At 31.2% G+C, this 22,074-nt stretch overlaps 1 protein-coding gene across 2 annotated transcripts in view; it reads left to right on the forward strand.

Annotated features, from left to right (window-relative positions):
• Ankrd13c (ankyrin repeat domain 13C) overlaps positions 1 to 22,074 on the forward strand; it is an 84,172-nt gene that overhangs the window by 12,639 nt on the left and 49,459 nt on the right. The window contains exons 2-5 of one of the 2 annotated variants that reach the window (XM_047556249.1): positions 13,785 to 13,826; positions 18,912 to 19,016; positions 19,596 to 19,681; positions 20,978 to 21,023. In XM_047556249.1, the coding sequence (XP_047412205.1) occupies positions 13,785 to 13,826; positions 18,912 to 19,016; positions 19,596 to 19,681; positions 20,978 to 21,023 (279 nt within the window). The remainder of the gene's footprint in view (positions 1 to 13,784; positions 13,827 to 18,911; positions 19,017 to 19,595; positions 19,682 to 20,977; positions 21,024 to 22,074) is intronic. The other variant, XM_047556255.1, reaches the window with a different exon arrangement.

Here is a 22,074-nt window from a genome sequence, read left to right on the forward strand (position 1 = left end):
TTTAATACCATATTCACTTAAGAAGTTAAGTTCATGTTTCCTGCTAGAAAGAATGCTACGTTACCAGAAGAACCTTGCCTTCTTCCACAATTTAATTTTGTACGAATTTCTCCCTTTTTATATGTTTTTACCATACTTCTCTCTTTCTTTGATTTCCTGGAATGCAAGGTTATTTCTGGCCTGTATCTGTAGTGCTTTTCTTCTCATTCTTTGATTTCTCAGCTGCTGTTGCCCACACCACCCCCATGTTAGGGATCACACCTAGGATCTCACACATATGCTAGTCAAGCATTCTACCACTGAGCTACATACACCCTCAGCCCTTTTTATTTTATTTTGAGATAGGGTCTTGCTAAGTTTTCCAGGCAGTCCTCTAACTTGAAATCTTTCCCCACTTACCCTTCTGAGTAACTGGAATTTCAGGAATGTATCCCCATGCCCGGCTCTTAGCTTTTCTCCATCTTTCAGATTTTACTTAAAGCATCTCTTTAGAAAGATTGTTTTTTCTGACCAAAATATCAAAAAGCATGCCTCCCTTTAATGTTTAACTTTAACCTTGTATTAGTTTTCTTAATGCTTATTAATGCTGATTTATACTCTGTTTTGTCTCATTTTATAAATTTTCTCTTTTTTTTTTTTTTTTTTTTGCAGTGCTGGGTATCTAACCCAGTTCTAACTGAGCTATCTCCCAGCCCAAATATAAGCTTCTTTAAGGTAGAAATTACTTTTAACTTATTAATGGTTGAATCGCCAGGGTCTGACACTATGCTTAGTACATGGTAATGCTCAGGAAATATTTATTGAGTCACAATGAATGGATTTTACTTCTGGGTAAGACAAAAGAGGAATAACATAACTTAAGAACTCCTGACCTGATTCTGCATTATAAAATAATAAGTATAGAATCAGGTAAATTAGATTATGAGATAACTTTTTCATAATAACAATGTAAAGTGGTCATTTATACAAACCATACTAATGACTGACAGGTCATGGAAGCAAGACAACATGAAGTAAAAGCCTTCCTAATTAGAACAGGGTCTGCAAACATTTAACTAAAGGACAAAATAGCAAATATTTTAAGCTTGCAGGCCATATCATGGTTGCATGTGAGCCGCCATGAACAGTTCATAAGTGATTAGTGTGTGGATATGTTCCAATAAAACTTTATGTATGTCATGTGCTGACTTTGAGTTAGAGGATGAGAAAATTCCTAACATGGAAAACAGATGGCGGGAACAAATATGTGCCTGATTACAAGCTTCTTTTTGTGCTTTTATTTATTGGTATCTGTAGTACCCATTAACAGTAGTAAAGAAGCTATTCCTGGTACCTTGTTTTCAAATAGAGAAGTTAACACACCAAAGAAACAAGCGGCCATAAAAGCTTCCTTGAGTCCAAAGCTGAACTAACCTGGGTGATAACCATTAAGACAAAGTAAGAGGTCTAGTAAAAAGACCTTTCTAAAGGATGGTTGCTTTTCAAATTGTCAGGAGCTTAAGTTTGTACTGCAGTTCTTACAACCTCACCCTCCACTTTCCTTATTTTTTATTTATTTTTAAGCACCTTTATTGAGATATAATTCATAGACCATAAATTGATCCACTTAAAGTATTCAGTGGTTTTTAGTATATTCATAGTTGGGTAACTGTAACCACAATTTGAAAATATTTTCATCATCCCCTAAAGAAACTATATAACCTTTAGCTAGCAATTCCCAATTATGAATATTCTCCAGCCCTAGACAGCCACTAACTGTTTTATAGATTTGCCTATTGTGGACATGTCATGTAAATAGAGTTCCATATATACAGACTTTGTTAACTGACTTCTTATACTTAAGCACAGTGTTGTCAAGGTTTATCCATAGAGCATGAGTGAGTACTTCATTTCTTTTTATTGCTGCATAATATTCCTCGGACTGGATATACCCCAGTTATTTATATGTCCATCAGTAAATGGACCTTTTTTCCCCTATCCTTTGGCTATTAAGAATAATTGCTGCTATGAACATTTGTATCCAAGTTTTTGTGCATACATGTTTTTATTCTCTTGAATATATACATATTGCTGGGTCACATGGTAAATCCATGTTTAACCTTTTGAGAAACTGCAAACCTGTTTTCCAAAGTGCTTGCCCTTTTTTACTTTCCCAGCAGCAATGTATGAGTTTCAGTTTCTTCTCTTTGCCAGTCTTTTGATTGATCATAGCCATCATAGTGGGTAAAAAGTAGTGTCTTTTTTTTATATTCTAAATATTAACTCATATTAATTGTACAAATTAATGGGTTTCATTGTGACATTTCCATTCATACATATGTCCTACTTTATTCATATCCACTTTCCCGCCTACATTGTCCCTCTGATCACCTCTCCCTTCTTATAGTCCTTCTACTTTTAGGTTATTTATTTATTTTAGTTTCCCTAGATGAGATAAAATATGTGATACTTGTCTTTTTGTATCTGATTATTTTGCTTAACATGATGACCTCTAGCTCCATCCATTTTCCTACAAATGGCATGATTTCATTCTTTATGACTGAATAATATCCCATTATGCATGTCATATTTCATTTATCAATTCATCTGTTGATAGGCACCTCAGCCGATTTCATAACTTGATTATCGTGATTATTTCTACACTAAAGACATATGCAGGTATCTCCTTTATATGATGGTTTCACTTGCTTTGGGTATATACCCAGGAGTGGTATAGTTGGATCATATAGTTTTTTTTTTTTTTTTTGGATCATATAGTTTTATTTTTAGTTTTTTGAGGAACCTCCAAACTGGTTAACATAGTGGTTGTACTAGTTCACATTTCAACCAATAGTGTATGAGTTCTTGTTTTTCCACATTCTCACCAGCATTTGTTATTTTTTGCTTTTCGATAATGGCCTTAATGACTTGTGTGAGGTGGAATCTCAGTGTAGTTTTGATTTGCATTTCCCCCATGGCTGAAGATATTAAGCATTTTTTCACATATTTTTTGGCAACTTGTACTAGTACTTTTTGAGAAGTGCTCATAGTGGCTTTTTTAAAAATATTTTTTAGATATTTTATTTCATTCATTTATTTGTATGTGGTACAGAGAGTCAAACCCAGTGCCTCACACATGCTAGGCAAGCACTCTACCACTGAGTCACAATCCCAGCCCCTCTAGCGGTTTTGATGTGTATTTTCCTAATGGTTCATGGTTTCTCCTTCTTTTCTTGTGTTTATTAGCTAATTTGTATTTATCCTTTAAAGAAATAGCTATTCAGATCATTTCTCATATTTAATTTGGGCTGTCTTTTTATTGACTTCTAAGAGGGTTTTTTTTTTTTTTGGTACTGGGGATTTAACCTAGGGGCACTCAAACACTGAGCTACATCACCAGCCCTATTTTGTATTTTATTTAGAGATGGGGTCTCACTAGTTGTTTAGGGCCTTGGTAAGTCGCTAAGGCTGGTTTGAACCTGTGATCCTCCTGCCTCAGCCTCCAAAGCCGTTGGGATTACAGGTGTGCGCCATCGTCCCTGTCTATAAGAGTTCTTTGTATATCCTGTATACCCTTATCAAATCAATGATTTGCAGAATATTTTCTTCCTGTCTGTAGATTCTTTCCACTTTCTTTATGGTATTCTTTGCCTCACAAAACATTTTAATTATGATGAAGTGTATTTTTCTTTTATTGATGTGTTTTTGGTGTAGTAGCTAAGAAACCAAGCTCACAAAGATTTACTTCCTTCATTTCTGGGCTTATATTTGGGTTTATGATCTATTTTCAATTAACTTTGTGTATGATGTGATTGATTCATTAACATATGTCTTATGCCAGTATGTGTTCTATTTATTATTATGGTTTTGTACAAAGTTTTGAAATTTAAAAGGCAAATCTTTCAGCTTTGTTCTTTTCAAGATCATTTTGGATATTCTGGGTTCCTTGAATTATACACATTTAGGATCAACATGTCTATTTCTACAAATAAAAGTACTGGGGATTTTCATGGAGATTCCTTTAACTTTGTAAATCTCTTTGGATAGTGTTGTCATTCTAACAATATTTATCATTCTTGAACTTAGGATGTCTTTCCTTATATTTAGGTATTATTTAATTACTTTCAATAGTGTTTTGTAGTTTTTGGAATATAATATGTTTTGTACCATTCTCTTATCTTTGATTTCTGTGCAGCAAGTTCTTATAATCTCAGCTGTTTGTCTTTAATTTGTAGAGTATTAGAGTCTCACAGGAAAGTACTATTAATATCAAATTCAGAACTCAGAGAAGGGTTTCTGCTGTTCATTTTCTTGAATCAACTAAGAAGAAACTGAGGGAATTCTACTTGTGCTCTTACTAGACTAGGATGAATCTTCATTTTAGGATGGATGAGCAGAAAATAAGTAAATAAATAAATAAATGTCCATTTGGGAACCTGTGAGAAATGTTCATTATAAGAGAAAAGGCATTATTTCTGAAGATACTACTGAGAATACTGCAAGAAATATAAGAAAGATTTAGAAAATAGTTACTTTTTCAGCAGTATATGAAAGCAGTTTTGCTTCTCTAAAACTAATGTGATGGTGTGAAGAAAATGAGCCAAAATAAGAAGAATCTGTGGGAATATTTTTAAAATATAGTCACAAAAGAGTAAGTAAAAAATTAAAAACATAGTCACTTCTTTTAAAAAATGTAAATTAAATGTGGGAATGTCTTGGCAACATAGAAAATTAAGTAGAAAATGTATTTGAAAACAAAGAATATAAAGTTAAAAAAAAAAATGAAAAGTGCTCTTTCACTGAGCTGCATTCCCAGCTATTTTCTGAAACTTTTGAGAGTAAGTTCAAAACGTGTGTTTACCTGAAACATAGCACATTTTCCTATATAACCACAACACACTGATCACATTAATAATATTTAGTATTGATCTAAATATAATTAATAGAAGTGTATTAATTGTCAGCCTACTATTCAGGTTTCCTTAAATATTCTTATAATATTCACTGTTGTTTGATCCAAGATTAAGTCAAGAATCATGCATTGCATTTTTCTTTTCTCTTTGGGCTCCTTCAACTAAAAAAGAATTATTTAAATTTATTTTAACTGATAACATAAAATTTGTACATATTAATGATGTACATGTACCATGTGGTGTTTAAAAGATTCTGATATCTTGGCGTTATTTTAGAATTAGTGAATCCTATATTATACAAGTAAAAATACAAGTTCCTTTTGAACATAAAGCATCCGTTTTTGTCTCAGATTAAATATCTAACTTTCAGTTTGAGGAATAGACCAATCAGCGTGATATATCATTCCTGAAAAATGTTGCTCAATAAAGTATCCTAGAACATGAGATGAAATTAAATGACTAACTCAAGGAAGGTTATATGTCATAAAAGGGCTGACATTGAACTAGTTAAATGTACTACAGATAAATTAATTATTATAAAAATTGGTTATAATATTGAGAACAAGTTTCCAAAAATTTGTTTTTGTCTCTAATGTTCATTTATTCTATATGGGATAAAAAAGACTTATACTCACTTATTAAATTAGTGAGAAAGAAAAATGGGGACATAGGAGCAATGAAAACTATTGATTCTTTTGTAAAAGAAAATTAAAATATGATCTTTTTCTTTGTTAGATAAATATTGTTTCAAAATGATTGCTAAATACTTTTTTGCTTTACACAGAATTTAACATATCCACATTCTGTATTATTACATAAATAAATAAAATTAGTCCAAATAAAAAGCCTAATAAATAGAAAAGAAAAACAAAAGCACTTAAAAGTTAGAAATCCTTCAAAAATATGATTATGGCCAATAAAGCTTTATATTTCCATATTGTATTAGTAATGACTCTTGAAGTTACTACAAACTAGTCTGAAAGTATTTATTAATTCACATAACTGGAAAAGATAGGGTATGAGCCGGTGTCAGGCACGATTATATCCAGAGCTTCTGCAGTGCTGTCATATATACATATCTATATGTCATGTATACATATACATATATATATGTATAGATATGTGTATATATATATATATATATGGCTTTTAATAATCTCAGTTCTGTTGTTATGTAGAACTTTATTCTTTCCTAGTTCTAGTTCATTTGCCCTTTTTAAACCTGGATAATTTTTTTTGTTGTGGAAAGCTGTCTTTTATATTGTATGATATTGACCAGCATCCATGATTTCTATTTTCTTCATGTTATCAGTGCCCCCTCTCCCCAGATGTGACCACCAAATATTTGACTCTAGATACTGCCAAATGTACCCTGAGGATGGAAAAACTTGCTTCTGTTTGAAATACACTGATCTGTGAAGTAGAGAATATGCAGCCCTATGCCCAAATGTTCATATACTCTGATTACAATGGCAAGACACAGTTTTTCCCTCCAGCTTAAGTGCCCTCCCATTTTCTGCCCTCAAAAAGGGGGAAAAAAATGCAGAAAATCATCTTAATCCTGGTGGATGTTGTGCTATCCCCTGAAAGTTTTCTGGCCAGTTACCAGACTAATTTGGTTTGATTCATGTACCCTGTCTGGTTCATGTATTTGAGGTATGGAATTTTATACTAAGAGAAGTATAGGAATAAAATTCATGGGACCAAAAAATAATAAATACAGCACTATTGAGAAAAGGGAAATAAAGAACTTTCATAGACATACCTGAAGGGGATTGGTAAAAAAAAATAAAATAAAATTTTATTCTGTGTCCATGGTAAAGAAAAGTATGAATGGCAGGATTAATTGTTGATCACATTGAATTTGAGGCAAAAAATTACTTAAAAAGGTACTAAGAGTAATTATAATCTAATAGAAGGTATAATCATTAATACTTGTAGATTATTATCTTTAATAGTATTAAAGACCAGAAAGAAAAAAATATTACAAATAAAATCAAAACAGATTTCTGTTTCCAGTAATGTTGGGCTAGATAATTAGTACCAGTCTTCTTTAGAAGCAAGTAGGAATTAAATTTTCTATTTGAAGGTCACTGGAGAGCTGACAAAGTAGAAACTGGGCCAACAACTGGCAGAAGATGAGAACCCAAGAATGTGAACCTAGCATTTTAGGTTATTTTGCTTCAGTGTCCTTTTCAAATCCAAAAGATGTGGTTAAGAGACCGAGCAGCACTTTTGACAACCTCACTGAGTTAAGAGGACACAAAAATGGAGGTCAGAGCTTACCAGATACTGGATATCTCATAAAGACAATTCTTTGGATCATGAACTTAAAGAGCATCTGGAACTTAAAGTGCTGCACCTTAGGAATAAGTGTGAACTGAAAGTAAATCAGTGCTGGTGCAGACTATATTATAGCCTTGAGTCATTTCTGAGGTCCAGAAAAAAAAAGTCAGTTCTTGGACTAGGTGATCCTAAAGTTCAGTACATGTAGCCACTTATCAGAAGCAAATGAAAATCTCTGAAGGATTTGTTTCTAAGGCTTCAAAATTTTTAACAGTTAATTCAGTACCATGTCCAGCATATAATTAAAGATGAACAGCATTATGAGGAAACTGGAAAATATGCATGAGAATCAGGGACAAACAATAAAAGAAACAAACCCAACAGGACTCCATTTATTTTAACTGTGAATAAAAATACCTAATATGTTCTTGAGGAATAATAGATTGAAAATTTTAGTGTAGTATTGAAAACTACAGGACTTGAAATCACAGATCTGAAAAAGAACTAAAAATTTCTCAAATGGAAAAATGTAAGAACTGAAAGAACTAAATAAATGGTCTTAGGATTAGTTTAAACCCTGCAGAAGAAAGAATTCATGATCCAGGAAGTTTTCAGAAGAAAATATCTACTGTATAATGAAGAAGGGAGGGAAAAGATATTTTAAAAAAGAAAACAAGCAGTAGAGGGAAGGGAAGTTCTGTGTTAATTAAACCCCGAGGAGGGAAGAGAGAATGGGACTAAGTGATGTTGAAAATAAAATTGCTCAGAATTTTCTAAAATTAATGAAAGTTACAAATTCAGAAATTCAAGAAGTCCAATCTAAGTACAATAAAGAAAGGAATCCACATCAGGGTGATTTGGCTGAAAATTAAAAACTAAATCTTAAAAGCAGCCAGGAAAAAAAAAAATCACATTACTTTCAAAGAAGTGAAAGACTTCTGTCTGACTTCTCAACAACAACAACAAAAAACTGTAAGACCACACAGAATGTTGAAAAAAAAATCAAGCAAGAATTGTACACCCAGTACAAAAAAGAGTGAAGTTGAATAGACATTTACAGAAACCTGAATTTGTCACTAAAAGAAACCCTGAAAGATCTACCTCAAGTAGAAGGAAAATGATTCTGATGTAGAAAGGAATGATGAGCAACAAAAAGAAAGAAAAGTAAATGAATTAAGGTAAGATCAGAAATTCATAGAACTAGATGGCATATAAGGCAAGATGGAATAAAGTTAGTGTTCTGAGGCCTATGCAATGACCTCAGAACACTAACTTTATTCCATCCATTCCAGCCATTGCATCGGTTTTTGAGTAGGGGGTAAAGCACCATTGGACGCTTTGACAGATCAATGATATATATTGTAAATCCTAGGGCAGTATTATAGAAATACAATGTGAGCTATGTGTGTAATTGTAAATTTTCTAGTAGCCACACAATAAAAAGAAATGAGTTGAAATTGATTTTAATATTTAACCAAATATATACAAAATGTCAGTGTAAAACTCAGTGTAAAACATTATTTGAGATGTTTTAGTATTCTTGTTTTTTATACTAAGTCTTCAAAATTCTATTTGTATTACATCTCAGTTTGGAATAACTGCATTTCAAATGCTTAGTAACCATATCTAGCTACTCTGGGAAGTGTACCTATAAGATTACTACTAGACAAATAGTAAAATAAAATGTGTACATTCTATCCAACACATGCAAAAATAAAATTGAATAATAAAAATAATCACTCTGGGAGAGAGTAAAGAAGACAAAAAGAACATAGAGCAAGTAAAACAAATAGAGAACACAAGCAGGTTGGTAGATTTTAAACCCAGTATATCAGTAAGTGTAGTAATAAAGACAAATATCATCATACCATTTGAAATAATACCCAGTTACATGCAGTGAAGACATAGCTAAAAATCAATGATATAGAAAAATAGAAAGTAAAAGGATTGAAACGTATAGCCAATGTAAATATCAATCCAAAATGTTAATGTATTAATATCTGAATAGGTTTTAAAGCAAAAGGAATTATCTGAGTAAATGGTGAATGTTTTATAATGAAAAATGGCTCAACTAATCAAGAAAATAAATATAAGGATTTTAAGTTTTCAGTCACTTGGCTGGCCTGAAAATAAATCAAATGGAAATTGGTATAGTTAGAAGTCATAGAAATCCCCAGTGAATAATTGGAGAATTTTTAATAATCTTTTATAACAACAATATACTAACACCAAAAAAAAGTCAATGATATAAAAGATAAGAGCAACACAATTAAACTGGATCCTAGTAGATTTATATGAAACTCTGTGCCCAGTAATTGCAATATATGTAGTTTTTTTCAAGGATAAAGCATTTAAAAATGGGTAAAATTTGTCTATAAAGCAAATCTCAACATGTTTCAGAGGACTGAAATTGTAGGGAGTCTTCTCTGATTACAAAGCCAAATAAGTTAGAAATACTTAATTAAAAGATAAAGACATATTAGGAAAAAGACTGAAAAATCAATCATCAAATCCATTCCAGGAAACTAGAAAAAGAAACTCATCTGTAATTCTAGTGTCCTGGCAATTTAGTGAGACCCTTTCTTAAAAAAAGGTCCCTTTTGGGTTGGAAATGTAGTTCAGTGGTAGGGTACCCATGGGTTCAATCTCCAGTACTACCAACAACACAACAATTTGCTTAATTTTCCAATTAAATCAATTTATTTAGCCCAAGAAAAATAGAAGAAAGCAAATAATAAGAGTAGGAATTATTAAATTAGAAAAACAAGATAGAACACAACAAAGCCAAAATGTTGTACTTTGAAAACATGAAAAAAATTAATGAACTTTAGACTAAGATAAAGAGAGAAGACCCAAATAACATCAAGAATGAAAAAAGGACCTCATCAATATAACTTTTTTTTTTTTGATACTGGGAATGCAACTCAGGGACACTTGACCACTGAGCCACATCCCCAACCCTGTTTTATATTTTATTTAGAGACAGGGTCTCACTGAGATTGCTTAGCACTTCACTTTTGCTGAGGCCGATTTTGAATTTTCAACCCTAATGCCTCAGCCTCCAAAGCTCCTGGTATCACAGGTGTGTGCTACTGTGCCCAACTCATCAGTATAACTTTTAATGTCATTAATAAATCATAAAAGGATATTGTGAACAATATATGCCAATAAATGATCCTTAAAAACCTTAATTTATCAAAGTGAACATAAAAAGGAATTAGAGGGCTGGGATATAACTCAGTGGTAGAAGTGTGTGCCTAGCATGTGCAAGGGCTTGAGTTGAACACTCACCACTGGGGGAAAAAGAATTAGGAAGCACAGGGATGCTGTAATTAAGGAATTTATTAAGGAATGACTTCATAATGAAAGTGTTGTCTTAAAGGAAGCTCTGGACTCAGTTTTCTCAGTGTGTCTTTCTAAACATTAAGGAAAAAAACTCACCAAAATCTTTGCATAATTACCTAATTATGGAAATGTTTGAGTTTACAATTCTTGCCTAAATTAATGCCTGTTACATTTTAGTTATCTGGATTCTGTAACATGATGTTAGTAAGATTGATTGCTGTAGTGTTTTTTCTCATTCCTTCATTCACAAATGCTTCTTGACCATCTTTTGAATGTTAGATGCTGTATGTGAAACATTTGCTATGCATATAGATCAAGAAGATATGTATCTGATCATCCTAAGGTTCATACCTAATGAAGGAGACAGATGTTTATATATAAAGTTGTATAGTTGAGCATGAAAAGCACTATAATAAATAGAAATAGAGGGCTTTGGGAAAACAGATCATCTAATTGCTTAGGACAGGCCAAGAAAGGCTTTTCTGAAGAGGTGGTGTTTGAGTGAGCCTTGACTGTAAGGTGTTAATATGTCAGGCAGATGGAGACGGTACATTTAGGAGGGTGTAACAATATGGATAAAAGCCATGAGAACCTTGCTTATTGGAGAATTTATGAGCAGTTTAGATGAGAATCGTATGGAAAATAAGAGAAGGAAGGTAAGGACTTATTAAGAAGTTTTACACCATGTTAAAGATAAATGGTAAGAATCTATATCATGCACAACCATAGTAACAAAAAGTTGTACCTCATTTGTGTACAATGACTCAAAATGCAGTCTGTAAAAATAAAAAAATATTAATAATAAAAAAGATAAATGGAGTATTTCTAGTCTTATAAGTGGAAATGTAACATGGCCAAATTTTTGTTTTGTGATTATTATTCCAGTTTTGCTTTAGAGAGGAGATTAAAATGATGTAAGACTGGAGGCAGGGAACTGTTACAAGGTTGTTGTTATAAATAGGCAGATAAAATGATGAGAGCCTGAACTGGAAAAGAGACAAGAAAAATAAAGAGTGATTCTATGTAAAGGCTTTGATTTTTGGCATAGTTGGCAAGCTTTTGTTTCTGGCACTGAGTTGTCAAGTGTTTTTATGATTACGTTTTATTCTTGGTGGATAATCATAGATGTGAATGCAAATTTAGTAACAAAAAGTTGTTGAAAAGGAGGAAGAGGAACTTATTCAAGATCACTTACATTGGAATTGATACTCATGTTGATTATTTTATTGTCCATTATGCTGAAGGCCTCGAGAAAGCATAATAGTTTATTAAGCTGACCTACAGATGATCCCTCATCTGTGGTAAGTGGATGACTGTGTTTAAAATTGTTTGTAAGCATTTTCATTTAAGGGTTTGAATGTGCTTTACTGAATTCCTGATGCAAAAAATTCCATAAAAAGTCCCTAACTTATAGTTTTCTTGGGGAGAAAGGTCAAAAAATTGCAGACATGGAGTTTCTTTAGTTTCTTGAGGAGTTAGGTATTTGGTTTCAACATGGGAAGAGAAGGAAATCAGTTTTACTAACTTCATTTTTAAAAGTATCTGCAATAAGTCTTTTCTTTATTGAATATTCCATATTAAGCTAGTAATCAATCAACAGTGCTTTTATAAAGCCAGAAATACTTTTTTATTTGCCTTGCCCTTTTTACTCTTACTCATGTAAATTTTGTTAACATTATGACAATGTTATTTTGTGGAGAAAGCTCACTAAAAGGGCTTGAAATTTTGTGAGGACCAATTGTTTTTTGAAATGCAGCTTACACAAATAATTAAGCAACACAAATAATTAAGACTCATTTCTTAAGTAAAATTATGAGTAAAACGTCCTTTCTGGAAACATTTTCTAACATGATTATTAACAGTGTGTACTACAATAGTTTTCATATCTCAGCAAGAATAATTCTGGGAAACACTTTTTTTGGTGGGTTTGGGATAGCTAGGAAGAATTCTGAGGTGTAAAGACTTAGGAGTCAAGGCCTGAGGAAGCAGATATTATCTTTTGCCTAGTCACTAATGGACATTTGTACTTCTGCTCCTTATGTCTGAAAAATGTAAAGTGAATTATATCCCTGAATCTTATTTATCATTTGTTTAAGGGTTAAGAGTAAGAGATTTACTGTAATTCAGAATTTTCCTTGTTTTGTTTATATAAAATGACTTAGAATTTAAATTTAGTGAATCATTTGTGTTGTTTTCTAAATTTCACTTGAAATGGTATCTGACTCTGCCATTAATTCTCATTTCTTCTACCTTTTTGGAGCTAAACTTTGGCAAGTTTAGTCACAACAAAATATTGGTGTTGATCATATGCACGTTACTTAGAAAAAGTAGTTGTCTCATCCTGTGTAATGGTCCCTTTATAATGTTTAGCTCATTTTTTTGGGCAGATTTCTTGATGATGTGACTTCTATAAAATTCCTAACATCTGAAAATTCATATAAATGTAATTCAGTAATTTTATTTTCAGTTATTACTTTTGGTTTTCTTTATAATCAGAGCCTTTTAGACTTGTTCTTGGGACATCGTTTTAAAATTAAATTAGTCATTCTATAATACCAACTATAGGGTATAGTTAAAACAATCTCCATAGCATAGCTTTCAAGACTTTGTCTTTGGCCCATCCAGTTTTACTGATTACTATTCTACAAACTGTTCTTGCATTTGTGTGTGATTTGGAGATTTTTCTTTTTTTTTTTTTTCTTGGACTGTAATGCTAGTTAATGTTACTTTTGCTTACCCACACATTTCTAACTCATTTTTTAAGGCTTATTTTAGTGTGGTCCATCTATATTTAGTTCTGCTCAGGCAGTTATGAGCTCTGTCCTATGTTCCTTTGTCACGCAATACCTCCTTCTGTTCTAAAAAATAATAGCTATTATTTATTACTATATTAGTCTCTTAACAGCAATGTTCTGAACAATTTGAGTACTGGGTTTGAGTCTGAAGATTTCTGTCCCCAAGAATGAGTAGATATTTAAATTGTTTTCTAAAGAACAAAGAATGTATGAGAAATTAGCAACAAAAAGAATCTGACATCTATTTGGAAAGATTGAAAGATTTCAAAGGTATCCCTTTTTGGGGAGTAGAGTAGGGTGCTTAGCAACTATGGCATTCTCTGACTTCGAATTTGCCATTTAAGCAGTATTTTGCAGACAGGTTATTTTTGTTTGAAATTTCTGAAGATACTGAAATCACTTTAAAGTGAAATTTCTCATGTTGTTACACCTTCTAATTTAATTTTTTTTTTTTTTTAAATTTTAGGAAACACTCCTTTACATCTTGCTGTGATGTTAGGAAATAAAGGTTAGTAAATATTTTTCTTTTTATGTTTCACTTTCTTCACTTGTGCATAGTTAGTTTAAAATTCTTAAAATCAGTTTTGTCATTTGAGTTTTAAAAAATTAACTGGATTATCTTATATTTGAGCTTAGGATTTAACATATTGAAGTAAATAAATTTTTTTTTATTTTTCATAGCCCGTTTTAAAAACAGAAGTCTTATATTAACCTTCATGTCATTTAAAACTTAATGCTGGGAATGTGGCTCAGTGATAGAGTGCTTGCTTAGCATGTGCAAGGATTCAGGTTCAGTCCTCAAATCTGCAAAAAAAACAAAACAAATAAAACTTTCTTTCTCTTAGTTATTTTATCAAACAGGTATTTATAATTGTAGAAGACTCCTATTTCCAAATATTAAGGTTTATTAAGTATTGTAAAACTTTTGATGTATTATAATACTTAACAAAAGTATTTATAATTAGTATAAATTAATAATAATTTAATAAATAAGTATAGTAATTTAATAAGTTAATATATGAGTTATAAATTAATATGAAATATTTTAAAACTTATTTAAAATTATAAAAATATTAATATATTATAAAGACATTAATATGAAATAATTTGTATATCTAAACTCCACAAGTTGATCCTTCTTTATGATAGATAATTGTAAAAACTTGATACATGTTTGTTTTTTGTTTAAACAAATACTTCATAGGCAGGTGATTTAAAAGATCTATTTCTAAGCACAAGGCCCTGAGTTCAATCCCCAGTACCGCAAAAAAAAAAAAAAAAGATCTATTTCTATTTATTTTCCTGTGTGCAATACCATTTCCATTACCTGGATTCCAGTTGTTTTGGAAAGTGAGGATTCTAGATAGCTGATTGACAATCCTCTGAATGCTAGATTTAAAAATGTTTACATTGTACCATTTTTAGTCTATGACATTCTTACTCTTTTATCTTCTCCTTTTGAGATATCACTTCAGTGGTTTCATTGTTGAGGAGCACTTTTTGTTTATATGCTTGTTTGTAAACATAGCCCCCTAACCATTCAGATAATCATTTGTTGATTGGGAAAAGAAGAGATAGATACATTTGAGTTTTTACATTTTTATTTACTTGGTTTCTCTCATTCACTTTGACATACTGAATCACCCTTATTTTTTCACCATGGAAGTCTTTTATTTATTTATTTATTTATTTATTTTTTATTTCTGGGCCTTTAAAGTTGACTGTGTTGTCTGGGAGGTTTCTAAATTATGAATTTGAGAGGAAATAAAGAACATTTAATTAAGGCAGATTTCAGAAATCTTTTAGGAGATAAAGTTGAAAACTAATCTTTAATTCTTATCCTTTTGGTTAGAATCAAATTTCTGGGTCTGTTGACTAAAGATGACCATATTGCCTGGGAGGTTTTTGAACTATGGATTTGTGGAAATGAAAAACATCACACTTTTAATTAAGGAAAATTTCAGAAATCTTTAGGAGATAAAATGGAAAACTAATATTTAATTCTCCTCCATTGGGTTAGAAACATCAAAAAATGTTTCTTTAGACCAGTTGCTGCAACTTTTAATTCATTCTTAATCTTTTGTGCAGTTTTTAAGTTTTTTTTTAAATAAGTCTAGAATTAGTATAGCTTTTCACTCTCATGAGGATCTCTCTTGATCTTCTGTTATGTTCCCAACTCTCCTATTCATTCTCTTTTCTCTGTATATTTTATCATCCTTATAGCTCCTGCTTATTTCTGTGTGATTTCTGTCATTAGTAATTTCAGTTTGTCTGTATTCCTCAAATCCTGAATTCTTCCTATAATGTTTATGCATTTCTCTAACCCACTTAGTTGCTAACTACCTGTTTTTTTTTACTCGTTATTCATTGTTAAAATGACTGACAGAAAGCATTTAATTTATACAGTTTTTAAAAAAAATGTTTAAGAAAATTTCATGGGTAATTGGCATATCTGTGATTACCTAATTTCATTAGTTGCTTCTTAGTTGGGTTATGACTGGTGAGCAGAGGGCACTGATTCTACAGGGTCTGTGCCATAGTAGAATACATAGTTGACATGTCTAGCCTAAAATATAAACCTTATACTAAACCTATACCTTAGTTTATACAACTGGGATATTGCTTTAATCATTGTGTATCCTGCTTTTTAATATTTTTAAATTAAAATTTTTTTGCTAATATTTTGTGGCTATTAACATACGCACATATTGAAACAATAACTGAAATAATACAGGACAAAATTATATAAGAACATATTCTTTTTCCAATGTAATTAACATTATGGTCTGAAGGCTATCTTTCACGCCTTATACCTTTATAACAAAGCGGTTTAGTTTCTGTTCACTGAGGAAGAATCACTACATTAGGACCTTGCTGTTCTAAATAGAACCCAGTAATAGGTCTGTTGTGGGAAGGGCCTTTTTATTTTAATATTTTAAAATTTTTAATTTGACTTTTCATCATTCTTTGTCCTCATTAACCTATCCTTCTCCCAATTAAAATGATAACCCCTGTTAAAACTTGTTATATATTCTTCTACTTTTTTTTTTTTTTTCTTTCTTTGGCCATGCTTATTATGGTATACAGTTAATGCATGTGTCTGAACACAGTGTGTAATTTTTAGTTATTCTTTTTAGAAAAACAGGGTCATAAAATGCCTTTGTATTTAGTAGGTAAGTTGTATGATTTATTAATACATGGTGAAAGTCCTTTCAGTCCGTTGGGATAGTTTTAATTCATTTCTTTTTGATTTTTTAAAAAAACATTTTTATTTCATTCTCAACATTTTAGGATGAAAAATCTTGAATGTCCAAAAAATTGAAAGATTATCACAATGAATACTCAAACACCCTCCACATCGTCTCAGTAATTGTCTATGTTGTATCATATTTATCTTTCTTTGTGTTTCACATATTATTTTTGCAGTACTAAAATTAAGTGTGGCTATCATTTCATTTTACTCCTCATACATTAGCATGTAGAGTAAGGACATTCTTCTTCATAATCATGTTATCACTATTACATGGAAGAACATTATTGTTATAATATCTCATAGCCATTATTTATTCACATTCCTCCAATTGTTCCAAAAATGTCTTTTATAGATGTTTTATATTGAAACAAGATGCTTTGAAGCTCATTCATTGCATTTGATTGCAACACTGTTTTGTAGTTTGGACCTATCATTCATTGTTTTTTCCCCCTTTTGTGCCTAACATTTCCAAAAATCTTATTCAGTTGACTTGTAGAGTGTTCTTAATCTTGAATTTGCCTGATTGTCTTGTAGTGTTATTTAACTTGTATCTACCTTTTCTGTAAATTGAAAATTAGTTCTTAGGGGCCTGTGTAAATTAAATGTTTCTGGAAAGAATACTTCACAGGTGATATGATCAACTTTATATTGCATGATGTTAGGACACACCATAATGTTAGATTATTCCTCTATGAATGCTACAAAATTTGCCCACTTGTTTGATGAAGATCTCTAGATAATCCACTGTAAAAGAGCAATTTTCTGATTGTAATTAATAAGTAATCTTAGGGTGATTATCTTATTTTATGGCACATAATTTTTTACTTAGTGGCTTTAGAATTCATTAAGAATCTTTGCCTAAATCAGTTATTACACTGGATGCTCTAATATTAATTTTCCATTTTTGCCATTTATTAAGCTGGCATTACATTATTCTGTAAAGAAAAATTCATCACCTTTTTTTGGGGGGGTGCTGGGGATTGAACCCAGGGCCTTGTGCTTGCAAGGCAAGCACTCTACCGACTAAGCTATCTCCCCAACCCAAATTCATCACCTTTTAATTTGTCAGTTATTTTTCTTTCAATGTGCTCTAACTAGCTAGTATTCTTTTTGGTTCTCAGTTTCTCAGATCTGACCAGTGGCTGACCATTCAAGTGGTCTCCTTTTCTTTTGGTATGACTTTATTCTTTAAGAATGGCTGCAATTACTCCAGTAATTTAGATGCAGCATAGTTTATTATTACCCCATGATGGATATTTGTTTTTGTTTTCAGTATATTCGCTACTACGAATATTAAAATAAACATTCAATACATATATTCTTACATACTATTATCAAATATTTAAAAACACTTCTGAAATTTCTGTTATTTATTTTATTTTATTCTAATAAAGTTCCCTGTTAGGATAGGTGTTATTTCTATCACTAGGAATAGTGCTAATGTAGTGCCATTCTTCTTAAATTCACCCTTTGCCTACCTATACTACATTGTCATAACATCTTTATTTCCTTTAAAGCATTTTTAAAAATTTCATATTATTTATTTATTAATTTACTTATGACATTCCAACATAGGATATAAACTTTCTGATGGTAAGACCTATTCTCCTTCTTCATTATTACTATCTAGAACCCTATACTTAAAGATTTCATATAGTAGGCACTTGGTAAATACTGATTGAATGAATGAGTGTATGGCTGTACTGTCTAAATTTACTATGAGTCTCAGTTTTAAATGTTTTTTTTGCCTGTTAATGCAATTTTTGTTTTTAAAAAGTTTTTTTCCACTTTTGGGAAGGATCTATGCTTAGACTTCTTTTGATTGCTTGGAGAACTTTTCACATTTGTCCTTATGATCATATAGCATTTTGCCCTTTTTTTGGTATTTTTCCAAACTTAAAGAATTATAAAACTTGAAAAATAAGGGTTTATGGAAATGTTACTGATCACTTTTTTTTGAAAGCACATTTTTTTTCCTTGAAATAATGAGCTTTGCATTTGACATTATAGACATACAAATCCTCTTTGGGGTCTTATTCTATAGTAGATACTTGGATATATATTATTGAGATTTGTAAATTATTTTAGAGGATGGAAACATTCTCAAAATACTCATGGGAATAATTATTAGGAGAGATAATACTTCCTTTGTAGAGAGATACTATTTATTTTTAGGTAGTAGAATGGGTGCTTTTGAATCTGGAGATCTGAAGTAATCTGGTATAGTGTAGTATTTTATAGATTTATTTGTATTATTTGGTGTATAAACTTCTACGTGATTTTTTATTTAGAGATCTTAAACATTACATGATGTTTGATATTACTATTTTTTTGTTGCAGAATGTGCCCATTTACTTTTGGCTCACAATGCTCCAGTAAAGGTGAAAAATGCTCAGGGATGGAGCCCTCTGGCAGAAGCCATCAGCTATGGAGACAGACAGATGAGTAAGCAATGTGAATTACTGTTGTTGATAAATATTCCAAAAATACAAAGTGATGTATTTGAGATATTTTTCATTTAGTGCAATTTTCCATACTACAAACCTTGCAGTTATCTGTAAAGTTATATGTGAATTATTCATGACTTAGGAACTCGAATATTGAAAAGTATACAAAAAGAATTGAGGAACCATATTTAAAAGTATGTTGCTTATAGCTGAGCATGGTGGCACCCACCTGTAATCCCTGCAGTTTGGGAGACTGAAACTAGAGAGTCACAAGTTGGAGGCCAGCTGGGGCAATTTAGTGAAACCCTGTCTCAAAATAAAAATAAAATAAAAAGGACTGGGCATCTATCCCAGTGTTAGAGTGCCCTTGGTTCAATCCACAGTGTTGTTATTCTGAACAAAAGAATCCTTGAAAGTCACAAAAGGCTCACTGTGGGCAAAAAACCCAGGAGCCCATCTAGTTTCTCTTTACTCTTAACTGGTTAGAAAAATCTATATGTAAAAATAAGCCAGTAGTGTTTTCTAACCTGGTAAAAATTACTTAAAAAAAATTTTTTTTTTTGAAATTTCAAATTAGTTACAGCTCTTTTAAGGAAGCTTAAGCAGCAATCCAGGGAAAGTGTTGAAGAAAAACGACCTCGATTATTAAAAGCCCTGAAAGAGGTAAGCTATATTTCTTTGCTGCTTTTGCACCTCAAGAGTAATGAAAAGGGTGATTTTAAGCATTTTTAATATAATCTAAATTTTTACTGTTGGTTAAAGATTAATAAATGGTAAGAATCATGTTCAAATTAAGCAGTAATTGGAATAATAAGATACTGTGATTGTAAGTGTAATCTAAGAAGCACCATTTTCTTTGAATTAGGAAAATAAATATTTATTACTTTTCAGTAAATTAGATAAGTAAGCAAAAAGGAAGTGCATCATACTTAATGGCAATAGTATTCCTTTGTGCTTTGGATTAGATGATTCTAAAATAGCTGAAGATGCTGCTGGTAGAAGGAGCAGTATGCCTTTTATTTATGTAACAAAAATTCTTTTTGTCCATCCTGCCTCAGAGTGGTAGCAGTTGGTTGTGCTGGCACAGAAAAAGGATAGATTTGTTTTCTGTTTTTGTTTTCTCCCTTTGTATTTTTGATGTCTGACAGAACTGTAGGACATACACCTGTCATGATGATGTGATAATAGTTTGTCTTCTCTTATGGGGTGCTAATTTTTTTCTTTTTTTTTTTTTGAGATTTGAAGAGATATAGAAAGAGTCAGAAAAAATGTACTTAGGTTGCATTAATATATACTATTAGATAAACTTCTTTCGTTGTTTGAAATAGGAAGGCCTAACTTGCTAGTGTTGCTATATTTGCAGTACTTATATTCAGACTTTATACATTTTTTGAGAATATTTGATTTTAATAGTTTCCTTAATACTTATAATCTCTTTTCTGTCTAGCTTTTAGTTTGAGAAATAAAGGTTTTCTCCATAGAAATAGTTTTCTCTATAGGTTTCATATGATTAACATTTTCAGATTTAGTAAATTTATCACTTCATACAAAAAACTTTTCAGTTGCAATGGATCATTATTTTAGACCATCATGAAGCAGTACAAATAGTCATTTTGATGGTTATTTCTGAAGTTAGTCTTAAAGATAATGGCTATTATTATTGTTATTTTGGTTAAGCTCACAAGTATAATATTTAATCATACAAATTTAAATGTGATAAAATAGTTCTCTGAAATGTATAGTAGTACATATATTACTTTGTAATTGAGTAATGTGTGCTATTATGCTTTAATAATCATATTTTGATTTTTTGTTCTTTCTCAAAATTTATTGAAATTTTTTATTATTTTCTATTCTCATAGATTTATAATGGTAATAGATTACTTTAAAGCAAAATATTAAGCAGGTATAAGGACTTAAATAAGGTACATTTGGTAATTATTCATATTTCATTTGCAGCTAGGTGACTTTTATCTAGAACTTCACTGGGATTTTCAAAGCTGGGGTAAGAGTGTGCTATGTTGTACTATAAAATATTTGTACAGAGATTCAAGTGAAAAATAATTATTATACAAATGTTATCACAACAAATTTGATACTTGTTCTGATGGAAATCATTTTTTATAACATTGAAAATAATAATTAAAAGTTCTGTGGCAATAATTATCCCATTGTGATCAGCAGCTTTCATAGTTCTTGTTTTTAAGGTTGAAAACTTATTTTAAAGTTTTTAAAAATAAAAGATACGGTTACACGTAATGGGGGGGAGGGGGCAAGAATGGAGGAAGGAGGGACTGTATAGAGGGAAAAGAGAGGTGGGAGGGGTGGGGGGGAAGGAAAAAAATAACGGAACGAATCAAACATCATTACCCTATGTAAATGTATGAATATGCAAATGGTATGCTATTACTCCATGTGCAAACAGAAACAACATGTATCCCATTTGTTTACAATAAAAATAAATTAAAAAAAATAGGGTTAAAAATTAGAGTAATTTAATGTAAAGAATTTTCATTTAATGCAAGGAATTTTTTTAAATGTAGTCCATGAAGATTTGGAATTAATAAGCTGTGTCTGTATGTGTTTTTAAAAGCATCTGAATTAACTTTTTTTTTTTTTTTTTTTTTTTTTTTTTTGGCGGTGCTGAGAATTGAACCCAGGGCCTTGTGCATGCAAAGCAAGCACTCTACCAACTGAGCTATATCTCCAGCCCTGAATTAACTTTTATGCTATAAAATTATTTGAGTGCTCAGTGATGTTCATCTCCCAAATAATCATAGAAATAAACCATATATTGACAAATATATGAAGTATATTCCATTTTATATAATTTTGGATGTTATATAATATCTGTGTATACGTATGTTAATTATTATTATTATTATTTTACAGTACTGGGGATTAAATCCAGTGACACACTATTACTGAGCTACACCCCCAGCCCTTTTTATTATGTTTTATTTGAGATAGAATCTTAAGTTGTTGAGGCTAGCCTTGAACTTGGGATCTTCCTGCCTGAGCCTTAGGAGTATCTGGGTTTATAGTATGTTTGTCCT

This window comes from Sciurus carolinensis, chromosome 1 (genome assembly GCF_902686445.1).
Source record: "Sciurus carolinensis chromosome 1, mSciCar1.2, whole genome shotgun sequence".
Lineage (NCBI taxonomy): Eukaryota > Metazoa > Chordata > Mammalia > Rodentia > Sciuridae > Sciurus > Sciurus carolinensis.